At 40.9% G+C, this 14636-nt stretch overlaps 1 protein-coding gene across 1 annotated transcript in view; it reads right to left on the minus strand.

The window, feature by feature from the left end:
• The window catches only part of SLC12A8 (solute carrier family 12 member 8), a 135697-nt gene that overhangs the window by 96617 nt on the left and 24444 nt on the right, over nt 1-14636 (minus strand). The window contains exon 4 of the mRNA XM_070466125.1: nt 4875-5106. Coding sequence (XP_070322226.1) covers nt 4875-5106 — 232 coding nt within the window. The remainder of the gene's footprint in view (nt 1-4874; nt 5107-14636) is intronic.

Genomic DNA, 14636 nt, shown 5'->3' on the forward strand with positions numbered 1-14636 from the left:
CTCACTCCCTCCCTCTCTCGCTCACTCCCTCTCTGGTCTGTCCTTGGGGAATCCAGTTACCTCACGACTTGACACTCAAATAGCTCTTTGGAAAGGACCACATGGAGAGGAACTGAGGCCTCCTGCCAGCAACCAATACCAACTTGCCAGCCAGCTCCAGCTAAGCTTCAATAAGTCTGCAGTCCCTGAACTTCATGAGAAAACCTGAACCAGAACCTTCAACCAAACCAGACCCAAATTCCCGGCCCACAGAAAAGGCAAGAAATAATAATGCTTATTGCTGCTTTGTGCCACTAAATCTGGGGGTAATCTGTTCAGCAACAATAAATAACAAATACCTACCAATCTCCCTCTGGAGAGCAGAGTCGGGAAATGGAGGGTTTTTTGGGTATTTTTTTTTAAGTTTTACCTTTTTTCTTTATACATTTATGATTGTTTGGTTTTTTAAAGTCATTTATATTGAAAGAAAGAGAAAGAAATAAAGTTAGACTTTTAAGTGTATTCCAAAAAATTATTTTTCCTGACTTTAAAAATAACACTTAGTGAAAAAGGACAAAGTTGGAGGACTGACACTGCCCACCTTCAAGACTCACTATACAGCTATAATAATCCAAAAGAGTGATATTGGAAAACAGATAAGTAGAGCAAGAAAACAGAATAAAGAGCCCAAAAACAGACCCATGCAAATACAGTCAACTGATCTTTCGCAAAGGATCAAATGCAGTTCAGTGACGATAGGATAGTCTTTTTAACAAATGGTGCTAGAATGACTGGACATCCACATGCCAAAAAAAATTAGATACTCAGCTTATACACTCCACAAAAATTAACTCAAAATGGATCACAGATCTAAATGTAAAACACAAAATTATAAACCTTCTAGAAGATAACAGAGAAAATCCAGGAGACCTTGGGTTTAATAGTGAGTTTTTAAATACACCACCAAGAGCATGATCTGAGAAAGAAGGAAAAACTAACGTTAGACTTCATTACAATTAAAAACATCTGCTCTACAAAAGGCTCTGTTAAAAGAATGAAAAGACAAGCCACAGACTGGGAAAAATATTTGCAAAATACATATGATGATAAAGGATCCAAAATATACAAAGACTTCTTAAAACTCAATGATAAGAAAACAACCCAAAAAACAGGCAAAAGACACCTCACTGAAGATCATATACAGATGTCAAATGAGCACATGAAAACAGGCTCAATATCATATTCTTAGGGAGCTGAAAATTAAAACAATAGATATCAATATGCCCCTCCCAGAATAGCTAAAATCCAAGAAACTGACACCACCAAATGCTGATGAGGATGTGGAACAATAAGAACTCTCATTTGTTGCTAAAGTGAATGCAAAATGGTACAGCCACTTTGGAAGTCAGTCTTACAAAGGTAAATATAGTCTAACCATGTGATCTAGCAACCATGCTCCTAGGTATTTATTCAAATGGGTTTAAACATTATATCTTCACAAAACCTTCACACAAGTGTTTATAGAAGTCTTATTCATAATTGCCAAAATTGGAAGTGACAAAAATGCCCTTCAATAGGTGAATGGACCAAAAAAAAAAAGAAAGAAACCTCAAAACAAACAAATAAATCTGTAGCATACCTACTCAACGGAATATTATTCAGTAATAGAAAGGTATGAGCTATCAAGGCACAAAAAAATATGGAGAAACCTTGAACACTTAGTGTAAAAAGCTGCATACTGTATATTTCAACTATATGGTACTCTGAGAGAGGCAAAATATAAAGGTACTGAAAAGATCAGTGAGTTCATCACGTTGCCAGGAATTCAGGAGTAGGGATAGGAAGGGAATGAAATAAATGGAATATTTCAGGCATTAAAACTATTCTGTATGATACTGTAACGATGCAAGGATGCAAGCGTGCAAGGCCACTTCAGTCATGTCCAAGTCTTTGCGACCCAGTGGACTGTAGACCTCCAGGCTCCTCTGTCCATGAGATTCTCCAAGTAAGAATAGTGGAGTGAGGTGCCATGCTTTCCTCATAATGATGGATACATATCAATATATATTTGTCAAAACCTATAGAACTAAAGGATTAACTAAAAACACAAAGGATGAACCCTCATCTAAACCATGGGCTTTAGTTAATAAATTGTGTCACTATTGGTTCACCAGTGATAACAGACATATCATACTGATGCAGGGCGTCATAGAAACCGGTAGGGAAAGCGGACATAAAGGACATGGAGACTTCTGCTGCACTGCGTTGCACGCATGCTCAGTCGTGTCCGACTCTGCAAGCCCGTGGACAGAAGCCTGTCCAGCTTCTCTGTCCACAGAATTTTCCAGACAAGAATACTGGAGTGGGTTGCCCTTTCCTCCTCCAGGGGATCTTCCCAACCCAGGGATCAAACCCACATCTACTGCGGCTCTTGCATTGGCAGGTAGATTCTTTACCCCTGAGCCACTTGGTAATCCGAGGACTTCTGTACTACGTGCTAATTTTCTATAAACCTAAAACTGCTCTAAAAACTAAAGGGTTTTTTTTTTTTTTAAGTAGCACTAACCAATTGAAGGAAAAGTTGAAATAAGATAATACAGCCACTTATAACCTCAGCAGAAAGATGACCACTGTTAACACCTGGGCTTAGTTCCCTCCAGTCGCTTTTCCAGTTTTGGGTGGTTTTTTTTTTTTTTTTTAATGTCTATGCGTACATCATTTAGAAAAAAAAAAAAAGAGTTGAAATCATTCTGCAAAATCCATTCTAACAGTTTATGGTCTAGTTTCAGTTTAGATTTTTAACTGCAAAGAAAGTAGCCCATATAAAACACTAGTGATACCAAAAACAGATTCTAGAGGGGCCAGTTGCTATGGGAATGATTGAAAATAAATTTCATTTCACACTACACCCTGGTAATGTACTGACCAGAAGGAAAGATAAATATTGGGAGTAAGTCAGAAGGGTAGCCAAGAAAACTTCTAATCAGGAAGGCAAATACTTCAGCCTACTGAGGTTTCAAAGAAGCCAGTAGCATCACTTTGCAATTTAACTACTTATGCTCTTTCAGCAACCATGTCAATGCGGGGAAAGGACCCAGGCAAAGCGGCTGGAATACATCCTCTCTCTTCTCCACTGACAGTTTGATGGCCAAACAGCCAGCAGGTCTCTCTCAGGATGTGGGCTGTCTCAGCAGCGTGGTGCAGAGCCAGGAAAAGAAAAATCACTCCTTCTCTCCAAAGGAGATGCTGCAAAGTTCAGGCTCGAGGTGATCAGTCTGGACACCGCATTGGCCCTTAGCGTCGGAGTGGGCCTGGGTGTCCCACACTGCACAGGGGTTAACACTTTAGATGCTGGATCATGGGGCCGTCTGGAGGTTCTGGGGGATGGACCAGGAGGCCAGAGGGTAGGGGGCATTCCAGGAGCTCAGGCGAGTGACTATTTTCCCACAAAAGAATCTTAACATATGAAAAAGCAAAAGGCTAAATCAGGGTGTACCAACTGATTTCTCACCTTCCCACAACCAACACTTTTATGAAAGATGAGACTGTTTAGAACACACCGCAGGGGCAGCCTTGAAGGGGAAAAGCAGAGCCGATACCACAGACAGCCGGTGACTGTTCCCATCTCGGGGAAGAGCACAGCTTTATCATCAAACAGATCCATTTCATACTTGGCTCTGCCAAGTGTTACTATAAACTATATAATCCCCACTTTCCTCATCTGTAAAAGGAGTGTAATGGTTTCTCCTCCATGAGTTTATGATAATGAGATAAGCCCTGGGAGGTGCTAGCCAAAATGCCTGGCACAGAAGTGCTCATCCGATATAGCTTCCATCGCTGCCACCACCATTAGAGATGGCTGGTCTGTGCTCCTAATCTCTTTCCTTTTCCTTTGTTAACACAGCTAGTGGCCCCATCGCCCTCTTTCTGTCCATATTCCAACACAGATGTCCAGTCACTATCGCCATAAAAATACAAAGTCCCCAAAGTGTGAAATATCAGGTAGTTATCTTTTTCCTACAGTATCCCAGGAATAGTTCTGTACTCTGGAAACAAAGACTTTTGATGCCAAACCATCCCAAATCACAAATCACATTGATACAGTTATGGACACTTTGGGTAACAGACTCTAACTCAAAGCATAGGAATTAGGATTAGAGTTGCCAGGCATCACCAAGGCTGCAGAAACCCAGGATTAGCGTAAACAGTGATTGATAACCAACATATGACACCATTTCCAAATGGTGCAAAAGAATATCCAGCTGTTTGCTGTCGTTAAGCTTAGTGGATTCATATTTTTGTTTTTTAAAAAATCAGTATGTAAAGTAATTAGCCTCCAACTAATAAAAATAAATGAGAAAAAAATTAAAAAAAATTTTAAAAGAAAGAAAAAAAATTTTTTAAATAAAAAATCAAAAAAAATAAAAATAAAAATAAAAAATCAATATTGAAAATATAATCAAACATACATCTGTCTGTATTTCCCAGAAATGACATTTGTTAACATTTGTTATGCTCGCATCAAGTCCTTTTTAAAAATAAATAATAATAGGACAGATAAAATTAAAATCTATTACCTTCCCTACTCCCAAATCTGTTTATCTACAATTCCTATCAAGAATTTATCTTTGTCTAAAGCAGTTCTACTTTATTCTTTCCCTTATTGAAATTTTCTTTTTTTCTAACAGAAAGCAAATAAAAAGAAGCAATGTACAAGGGAAGATGTCTATGTAAAGGGAAGCTGCACCAGGACACACTCTCACCTGCTCCAGGCACAGCACACGCTCACTGCAGGCAAAGGCTATCAGGGGTGATTCTGCATACTCAGACCTACCAACATCTAGGAAGCAGTGCAGACCCCCCTAAGGTCTGTGACTGAACTCCCAAAGGCTTACCTGGGTCCAGGTGCGTGAAAGAGCCCACCACAAAGTCCAGGGTGGACACGGCAAGCAGGAGCAGCAGCAGCAGCTGCAGGCGGATTATCCATTTGACACCTGCTAGGTTAATCCCCAGCAAGGCCAGAAGCACGGCAACTGAAATTCCTCGCACGGCCCAGATGTTCCTGAGACTCAGCAGATCTGACACGGATTCAGCGAAGCCGGTGATGTACAGGGCACCTGCAACACACTGACAGGCATCTCCAGGTAGGAAGAGTCACCAAGAAAAAAAAAAAAAAGCCTCAGGGCTGCCCGGCACTGGGGACCCTGCTCACCTTCGAAATTCAACACCCAGAAAGCAGCAAGGGGGCTAAACGAGCCCTTCTCCCCGAGGAGCACTTCCTGGGGCCCCCTTCCTTCTTGCCTACATCTCTCCCACCATCCACAGGGGACAATGACTATCAGTGGTAAGTAACATTAAAAGACTATGGGAGAAAAAAGATGGGGCTTTGGGCCAAAGAGACCTTGAGACTCTCCCGTGAAGAACTAAACAGAGAACAGAAACACAAGGTGGGGGTAGGGTCCTATCTCAGAGCCTTGGAAGGGCACTGAAGCAAACCTCAGAGTTCTCTCTATTTCTTTGAATGTGTTACTACTATTTTTTAAATTACCTAAAACCTAGAAATGAGAAAAAAATGAGCACATTCTTTCAATGTCATATGGAACATTTCATGCAAAAATGGGCTCAATAAAGGACAGAAATGGTATGGATCTAACAGAAGTAGAAGACATTAAGAAGACGTGGCAAGAATACACAGAAGAACTGCACAAAAAAGATCTTCACAACCCAGATAATCACGATGATGTGATCACTTACCGGGAGCCAGACATCCTGGAATGTGAAGTCAAGTGGGCCTTAGAAGGCATCACTACAAACAAAGCTAGTGGAGGTGATGGAATTCCAGCTGAGCTATTTCAAATCCTAAAAGATGATGCTGTGAAAGTGCCACACTCAATATGTCAGCAAATATGGAAAACTCAGCAGTGGCCACAGGACTGGAAAAGGTCAGTTTTCATTCCAATCCCAAAGAAAGGCAATGCCAAAGAATGCTCAAACTACCACACAACTACAACCATCTCACATGCTAGTAAAGTAATACTCAAAATTCTCCAAGCCAGGCTTCAGCAGTATGTGAACCGTGAACTTCCAGATGTTCAAGCTCGTTTTAGAAAAGACAGAGGAACAAGAGATCAAATTGCCAACATCCGCTGGATCATCGAAAAAGCAAGAGAGTGTCAGAAAAACATCTATTTCTGCTTTATTGACTATGCCAAAGCCTTTGACTGTGTGGATCACAATAAACTGTGGAAAATTCTAAAAGAGATGGGAATACCAGACCACCTGACCTGCCTCTTGAGAAACCTGTCTGCAGGTCAGGAAGCAACAGTTAAAACTGGACATGGAACAACAGACTGGTTCCAAATAGGAAAAGGAGTACGCCAAGGCTGTATATTGTCACCCCATTTAACTTACATGCAGAGTACATCATGAGAAATGCTGGGCTGGAGGAAGCACAACTGGGATTGAGATTACCAGGATAAATATCAATAATTTCAGATATGCAGATGACACCACCCTTATGGCAGAAAGTGAAGAAGAACTAAAGAGCCTCTTGATGAAAGTGAAAGAGGAGAGCGAAAAAGTTGGCTTAAACCTCAACGTTCAGAAAACTAAGATCATGGCATCTGGTCCCATCATTCATGGCAAATAGATGGGGAAACAGTGGCTGACTTTATTTTGGGGGGCTCCAAAATCACTGCAGATGGTGACTGCAGCCATGAAATTAAAATATGCTTGCTCCTTGGAAGGAAAGTTATAACCAACCTAGACAGCATATTAAAAAGCAGAGACATGGAGAAGGAAATGGCAACCCACTCCAGTATTCTTGCCTGGAAAAGTCCATGGACAGAGGAGTCTGGCGGGCTGAAGTCCATGGGATTACATGACTGAGCATGTGTGCATGAGGGTGGAGAGAGATGGGTTGGTAGCAATAAAGTGGTAGAACTAAAAAAAATAAAAAATAAAAAATAAATCAGAGACATTACTGTGTCAACAAAGATCCATCTAGTCAAAGCTATGGTTTTTCCAATAGTCATGTATGGATATGAGAGTTGGACTATAAAGAAAGCTGAATGCTGAAGAATTGATGCTTTTGAACTGTGGTGTTGGAGAAGACTCTTGAGAGTCCCTGGACTGCAAGAAGATTTAATCAGTCCATCCTAAAGGAGATCAGTCCTGGGTGTTCACTGGAAGGACTGATGTTGAAGCTGAAACTCCAATACTTTGGCCACCTGATGTGAAGAGCTGACTCAGTGGAAAAGACCCTGATGCTGCGAAAGATTGAGGGCAGGAGGAGAAGGGGACGACAGAGGATGAGATGGTTGGATGGCATCACCAACTCAATGGACATGAGTTTGGGTAAACTCCTGGAGTTGGTGATGGACAGGGAGGCCTGGTGTTCTGTGGTTCACGGGGTCGCAAAGAGTCGGACACGACTGAGCGACTGAACTGAACTGAAATGATGGAACAAAGGCTACCCAAGTACTATCTAGGTGAAAGTACTTAGTCCTACTCACTGTCCCAGATTCAGTGAAGTTACATGTTAACTTTTTTTTTTTTTTTCCCAGCAGAGATGTACAGAACTTCTGGGTAGAAGAGATAACACCAAACATTAGGGTTTGTTGTCCTATACAACATTAACTGGTTTTGTATCTAACCTAGCAATCTCATCCTTACATTTATTCATGAAACTGCCTAACTAGGAACTTATGGATCTGATTTGTATCTGTCCAAGACCTGTACCTCACTCAACTTCAACATCTTACTGGCTCCTCTAGTAATCAATGAGTCAAAGAAACTCTCTGGAACATGTTTATATTTGCCTGAGAGTCAAGATGTTACCCCTTAAAAAATATGTGAAGCACAATTTCAAATAAACATTTGAAAAAAATACCAACCTCACTTTCCATAGTTCCTTAGCCCCCGTCACTCTGCACTTATTGCTCTCTCTCGAAATAAATTCTACTCAAGCTTCAGTCAAGGTCCTCCTTCTTCATGCAGCCATTCCTCATCAACCATTTTATGAATAAATACTATGCTTACTGTTGCTATGTGTGTATATATATACACACATATATATGTGTGTGTACATATATATATATACACAATGGAATATTATATAATGCAATTATATACAATAAAATACTACTTAGTCATTTAAAAAAAATGAAATAATGCCATTTGCAGCAACAAGCAAGTCAGAAAGAGAAAAACAAATACCATATGATATCAGTTGTGTGTGAGCTTCCCTGATGGCTTAGATGGTAAAGAATCCACCTGCAAAGAGAGACCTGGGTTTGATTCCTGGGTTGGGAAGTTTCCTTGGAGAAGGGCATAGCAACCCACTCTAGTATTCTTGCTGGAGGATCTCCATGGACCGAGGAGCCTGGTGGGCTACAATCCATGGGGTCACAAAGAGTCGGACATGACTGAGTGACTAACCGCAACACAGCATCAGTTATGTATGGAATCTAAAATATGACACAAATGAAACCATTTACAAAACAGACTCACAACAGAGAGAAAAGACTTGTGGTTGCCAAGGGGGAGGGGATTTAGGGAGGGGTGGAGTGGAGGTTAGGGTTAGCAGACATAAACTATTACATATATAGAATGAATAAAGGTATAGCACAGAGAACTGTATAGCACAGAGAACTAAATTCAATACCCTATGATAAACCATAATGGAAAATAATATACTTTAATTATTTTTTTAAGAATTTAAATAGCAAAAAAAGAAGAAGAAATCACCTCAAAAAAAAAAAAAAAAGGTTACTGTTAGGATTAAATGAGACAATTTGTGTGAAATCCTAGAGCAACACCTGGCTCATAGATAAGAGTTGCAGAAATACTAGCTATTGGCATTATCATTATTGTTGCTGTTATTGTTGTTCAGTCATAGCTACTGAAGAAAAGGAAACAGACATGAATTTAATAAAATACTTTGTTAGTGCTAAATAGATGATGGTACTGTCACTGGAAATTTGCAACACAAGTTATAAAGATTCTTGAAACTGAAGAGATTTACTTTTAGGGGAAAGTTTTGACAGCCCCAAATTAAATCAACTTCTCAAAAACCTAAGGATTTGAGGGTAAGAGGTAAGAGTAACTCTGGAATGTAGGTAAAAGTATCAGAGATTTCATATTTGGTATGTAGAGGAGTTGATAAGTAATGTTTTTGTTTGGGAAGTATAGAAAAAGTATAATTACAGCTCCTAAAAGCAGATAGTAACTACCCAAAGAATGAAAAGCATAGTAGTACTTCCAAATCAACAAGGGAGAAAATAGAACAGAAATAAATTTAAGCCATGATGGAAAAATAAGGAGAAATTTTTTAAATTTCAAATTATCTAGAAAGCAATAAAGAGGATTTATTCTAAAACTTGAGCACATTAATCCTGTATTCAGAAGGGGGAAAACTACAACTCTAATTTTCTTTAATAGTTTATAAATACATGAACAAAGCATTAAGAAGTGATTTTAAAAACCAATATAAATACAAAGATAGAAGAAATATTTAATAAAGGGATATCTGAAATTATAAAATAAAAGCAAGAAACAAAAGAAAGTATACAAAGAACAAAGCTGATTTTTTTCTTTTTTGAGATCAGTAAAATACATAAACACCCCTCAGCCCAATTAAGAAGAGAAAGTACAAAAATACAGACTTTTAGAAGTGAGAAAAGGAATAAAACTACTCTTACATAAGAGAGTAAAACAATGAATAGAGAATGAATGTACCATGAATTACAGTACATCCATATCATACAACACTAAGCAACTAGTTTAAAAGCATGACTTCAAGGCATTGGCCTAGCAGAATGTCAATGACTTCTTGTTCAGTGATAAATACAAATCATAGAATAGGTTATGAAATTTGTCCCCATCTTTGTAAAAACAAGCAAGTGCTTCAAACATCCATAAATTCATGTCAGTGAACACAAGGGAAGGTGCTGAACAGGACACTTGGTGTTCACACTGGTTACCACAGGAGGGGAGGGAAACAACCTTTTCATCTCCATTATCTCTGATATGCTAACTGGTTACAATGCACATCATTTTGCAATTTTAAAGAAATTTTATCAAGGAAAATAAAAACAAACATATTTAGAATATTATTCTGTTTATGCAAAAACTGCATCTGGCACAGTGCCTCCAGGACACAAGGCTCCCCCATGGCCCCATCACTGCCAGCCAGCTCATGCCTGGCTTGGGCTCCGGGCTCCCCTAGGGAGAGGTATGGACGACAGCAGCTGCCAGCCCTTGCCCAGAGCAATCCAACCACCTTAGACATGGTCTACCTTCCAACTGTGAAGCTCCTCTTCACTAGAAAATATCCCTTTTGACTTGTTTAATGTGTCAATCTCAGAATTTACTATATTTAAAAAATTTTATCTCCTCTTAAAGTTTAGAATCACAAGCATTCTTTTTTCTCTTTGGTCATCTACAGAGAACTAACCCTCTGACACAGGAACCAGAGGGTGTCACCCACTATATTTTCAGGGTGTAACACCTCCTTTTGAAAGCATTTGTTGTTTTTTAAAAAATTGCATTTCACAATCATAGGCATTTTTCTTTCCAGAAAGAAAATCTACCTAGAAGCTTTTAGACAGGACAGTGCAAGCTGAAGCTGGATATTCTGCATCCAGGGCAAGTGATCCTGAGGAAGCACTCAGGAGGTAGGGCAGGGAGCAAGGAGGGACCCCAGTTCATCACTTCCTCCACACACAACAGGCCTGGCACTAGTGTCTCAGAGAGATGAACGGGGAAGGGTCTGGAAGGATGCAAGGCAATGGAAAGTTTTGTAAGCTTAAAAAAAAAAATCATTATTTTAAGTGTCTGTATCTTCTTAATGTTGATGTTCTGGGGCAAGGGCCAGAAAACTCTGGCCCTCTGGCCAAATCCTGCTGCTGCCTGTTTGGAGAATAAAGCTTAATTGGCACACAGCCATGTCCACTTCAAATTGTCTATGGCTTCTTTCACACTTATATAGCAGAGTTGAGTCACTGTGAAAAAAACCTATGACACTCTCACAAAAAACTAAAATATTTACTATCTGGCCCTTTTCAGAAGAACTTTGATGATCCTGCTCCAGGGCACAACAGGCCATCTCCTCAGTTCAGTTCAGTCGCTCAGTCAGGTCCAAATCTTTGCGATCCTATGGACTGCAGCATGCCAGGCCTCCCTGTCCATCACCAACTCCCGGAGCTTGCTCAAACTCTTGTCCATCGAGTCAGTGATGCCAGCTAACCATCTCATCCTCTGTTGTCTTCTTCTCCTCCTGCCCTCAATCTTTCCCAGCATCAGGGTCTTTTCCAATGAGTCACTTTGTCACATCAGGTGACCAAAGTATTGGAGTTTCAGCTTCAACATTAGTCCTCCCAATGAATATTCAGGACTGATTTCCTTTAGGATGGACTGGTTGGACCTCCTTGCAGTCCGAGGGACTTTCAAGAGTTCTGCAACACCACAGTTCAAATGCATCAGTTCTTCGGCGCTCAGCTTTCCTTATAATCCAAATCTCAAGTCCATACATGACTACTGGAAAAACCATAGCTTTGACTAGACAGACTTTTGTTGGCAAAGTAATGTCTCTGCTTTTTAATATGCTGTCTAGATTGGTCATAGTTTTTCTTCCAAGGAGCAAGCGTCTTTTAATTTCATGGCTGCAGTCACCATCTGCAGTGATTTTGGAGCCCAAGAAAATAAAGTCAGCCACTGTTTCCTCTGTTTCCCCATCTATTTGCCATGAAGTGATGGGATCGGATGCCACTATCTTGGTTTTCTGAATGTTGAGTTTTAAGCCAACTTTTTCACTCTGCTCTTTTAGTTTCATCAAGAGGCTCTTTAGTTCTTCTTTGCTTTCTGCCATAAGGGTGGTGTCATCTGCATATCTGAGGTTATTTATATTTCTCCCGGCAATCTTGATTCCAGCTTGTACTTTATCCAGCCTGGCTTTGTGCATGATATACTCTGCATATATGTTAAATAAGCAGGGTGACAATATACAACCTTGACATCCTCCTTTTCCTATTTGGAACCAGTCTGTTGTTCCATGTCCAGCTCTAACTGTTGCTTCCTGACCTGCTGAAATACAGATTTCTCAGGAGGCAGGTAAGGTGGTCTGGTATTCCCATCTCTTGAAGAATTTTCCAGTTTGTTGTGATCCACACAGTCAAAGGCTTTGGCATAGTCAATAAAGCAAAGTAATTGCCATCTCCTCTGGCAATTACTAAAAATACATAAGGGCATGCATGCCCTGGGATGAGGGGATTGGGGGTTAATAAGAACCAAAGCTACGGTTTTTCCAGTAGTCATGTATGGATGTGAGAGTTGGACCATAAAGAAAGCTGAGCACCAAAGAATTGATGCTTTTGAACTATGGTGTTGGAGAAGACCCTCGAGAGTCCCTTGGACTGTCCCTTGGACATCAAAGCAGTCAATCCTAAAGGAAATCAATCCTAAATATTCATTGGAAAGACTTATGCTGAAGCTAAAGTTCTAATACTTTCGGCACCTGATGTGAAGAACTAACTCATTGTAAAAGGCCCTGATGCTGGAAAAGATTGCAGACAGGAGGAGAAGGGGCCGACAGAGGATGAGATGGTTGGATGGCATCACCAACTCGACAGACATGAGTTTGAGCAAGCTCCAGGAGTTGGTGATGGACAGGGAGGCCTGGCGTGCTGCAGTCCATGGGGTTGCAAAGAGTTAGACACAACTTAGCAAATGAACTGAAGAACCAGGAATGAGGACCCTCAGAAACCCCAATCACTCTCTGGAAGAAAAAGGTCTCACATCAATGATCTAACTTTCCACTTTAAGAAACTAGAAAACAAAGAGTGAACTAAACCCAGAGGAAAGAGAAGGAAAAAACTAATAGAAATTGGAGCAGAAATAAATGAAACAGAGGTCAGAAAAAGAATAGAAAAAAGTAACAAAACCAAAAATTGCTTCTTTGCAGACAAACCTTTAACTAGACTGACCAACAAAAGAGGAAGACTTGAATGATTAAAATCAGGAATGAAAGGGAGACCACTGCTATCAATCTTACAAAAACAAAAGATTATAACGGAATCTATGAATGATTATATGCCAAAACATGAGATAACCTAGATTAAAAGGACAATTTCCTAGAAAGATATAAACTACCAAAACTCAAGAAGAAACATAAGGTCAGAATATGCCTATGTAAGTAAAGAGACTGAAATAGCAATCAAAAAACTTCCTACAAAGAAAAGCCCAGGGCTAGATGGTTTCACCACCAAACTCTCCCAAATGTTTAAAGAAGAATTAATACCAATCCTCCATAAACTCTTCCCAGAAATAGAAGAAGAGGTGAGAACACTTCCCAACTCATTCTGTGAGGCCAGTATGATCATGACACCCAAACTAGACAACAGTATCACAAGAAAACTACAGATCAATATCCTTCGCAGTATAGAGGCAAAAATCCTCAACAAAATGCTAGCACGCTGTATCTAGCAGCATATGAAAACAGCCACATCTTGATCAGAGAGCCCAGCCCAGGTCAGGCAGAGAAGAAGCAGGGGTATGCTGAGGCCACTGACCAGAGGGGCACGGGTGTCTCTGGCTGGGCCCCAAAGCAACAGAAAGTAAGCAAGCAAGCCTGTCAGTGCGATGGCCTTTCAAGAGGGGCTGCCTGCTCTTGGAAAACATCTTTGTGATCACTCTTCCTCCCAAGTCAGTTCACGTTCAGGAGACTTCCTCTCTTTGAAGGTGGGGGGCAGGGTGGGGGGCATGAGGAGGGAAGGCTCCCCGTCCGCTAGCACTGGTCCCCTGTCTGTGGTATCTGCTTCAAGAGCTGAGCTTTTTGTCTACCCCAGGAAGCAGGGGAAGTGAGGACTGCTGTTTGTCCCTCTTGCAGCCTGCTTGGCTATAAAACAAAGTAAAAAAAAAAAAAAAAAATCAGTATATAAATCCCCGGGGTAATAAAGTAAACTGACTGTTTATTGCTCACCTCCCAAACTACCCTGCTTAAAGACCTTTCTCCATAAAGGCAAGGGGTTTTTAAGAGTGCACTGACCATGTGTCTGCCTTTTATGCATCTGTCCTACACACACACACACTCAGAGTTTTGTGCTGTTGAAGAATCAGATGTATTTTTGCTACAACATCCTGTCCCTGCTGCTTAGATATAAAAGGAACGGACTGATGCTTTCTTTGAGGAGACTCTTGTACTCTTACTTAGACAGATTCTTTTCTTTAAACTATTTTTTCAGCCACCCACCACCCTTTGCACCATCATTAGAGCCTTTTCAGTCCAAGAAGTCCTCACAAAGGCCTGCTGCTTAACGTCTGCACTTGCTTCCTCAGCGCTAGGTCACCATCCCTGTGTTTTAGCTAAACACGCTTCAGTACTTCTCTCTCCTCAGTGGTTTTCTGAGGGCCTCCGTCCACCCTGGTGAGGGGCCCCCTCATTAGTATTCTCCTTCTCAGACAAGGCGTCCACACAGGGGCTTTCAGCCTCCCTCTTGAGGCCGTCAAGCCATCAATGAGCCTAGAGCTCCGGTTCATTTGAGAACTGTCTGCTTCTAGGGAAGTCCCTGGCACAGGCGAAATGTCCCCTTTTCAGCGTAAAAGTGCCCCAGGGACTAGGCCACCCAGCTGCTGTTCGGGCTCCGGCCACTGCTGTGCAC

The sequence above is a fragment of the Odocoileus virginianus genome, chromosome 4, assembly GCF_023699985.2.
Source record: "Odocoileus virginianus isolate 20LAN1187 ecotype Illinois chromosome 4, Ovbor_1.2, whole genome shotgun sequence".
NCBI classification, from domain to species: Eukaryota; Metazoa; Chordata; class Mammalia; order Artiodactyla; family Cervidae; genus Odocoileus; species Odocoileus virginianus.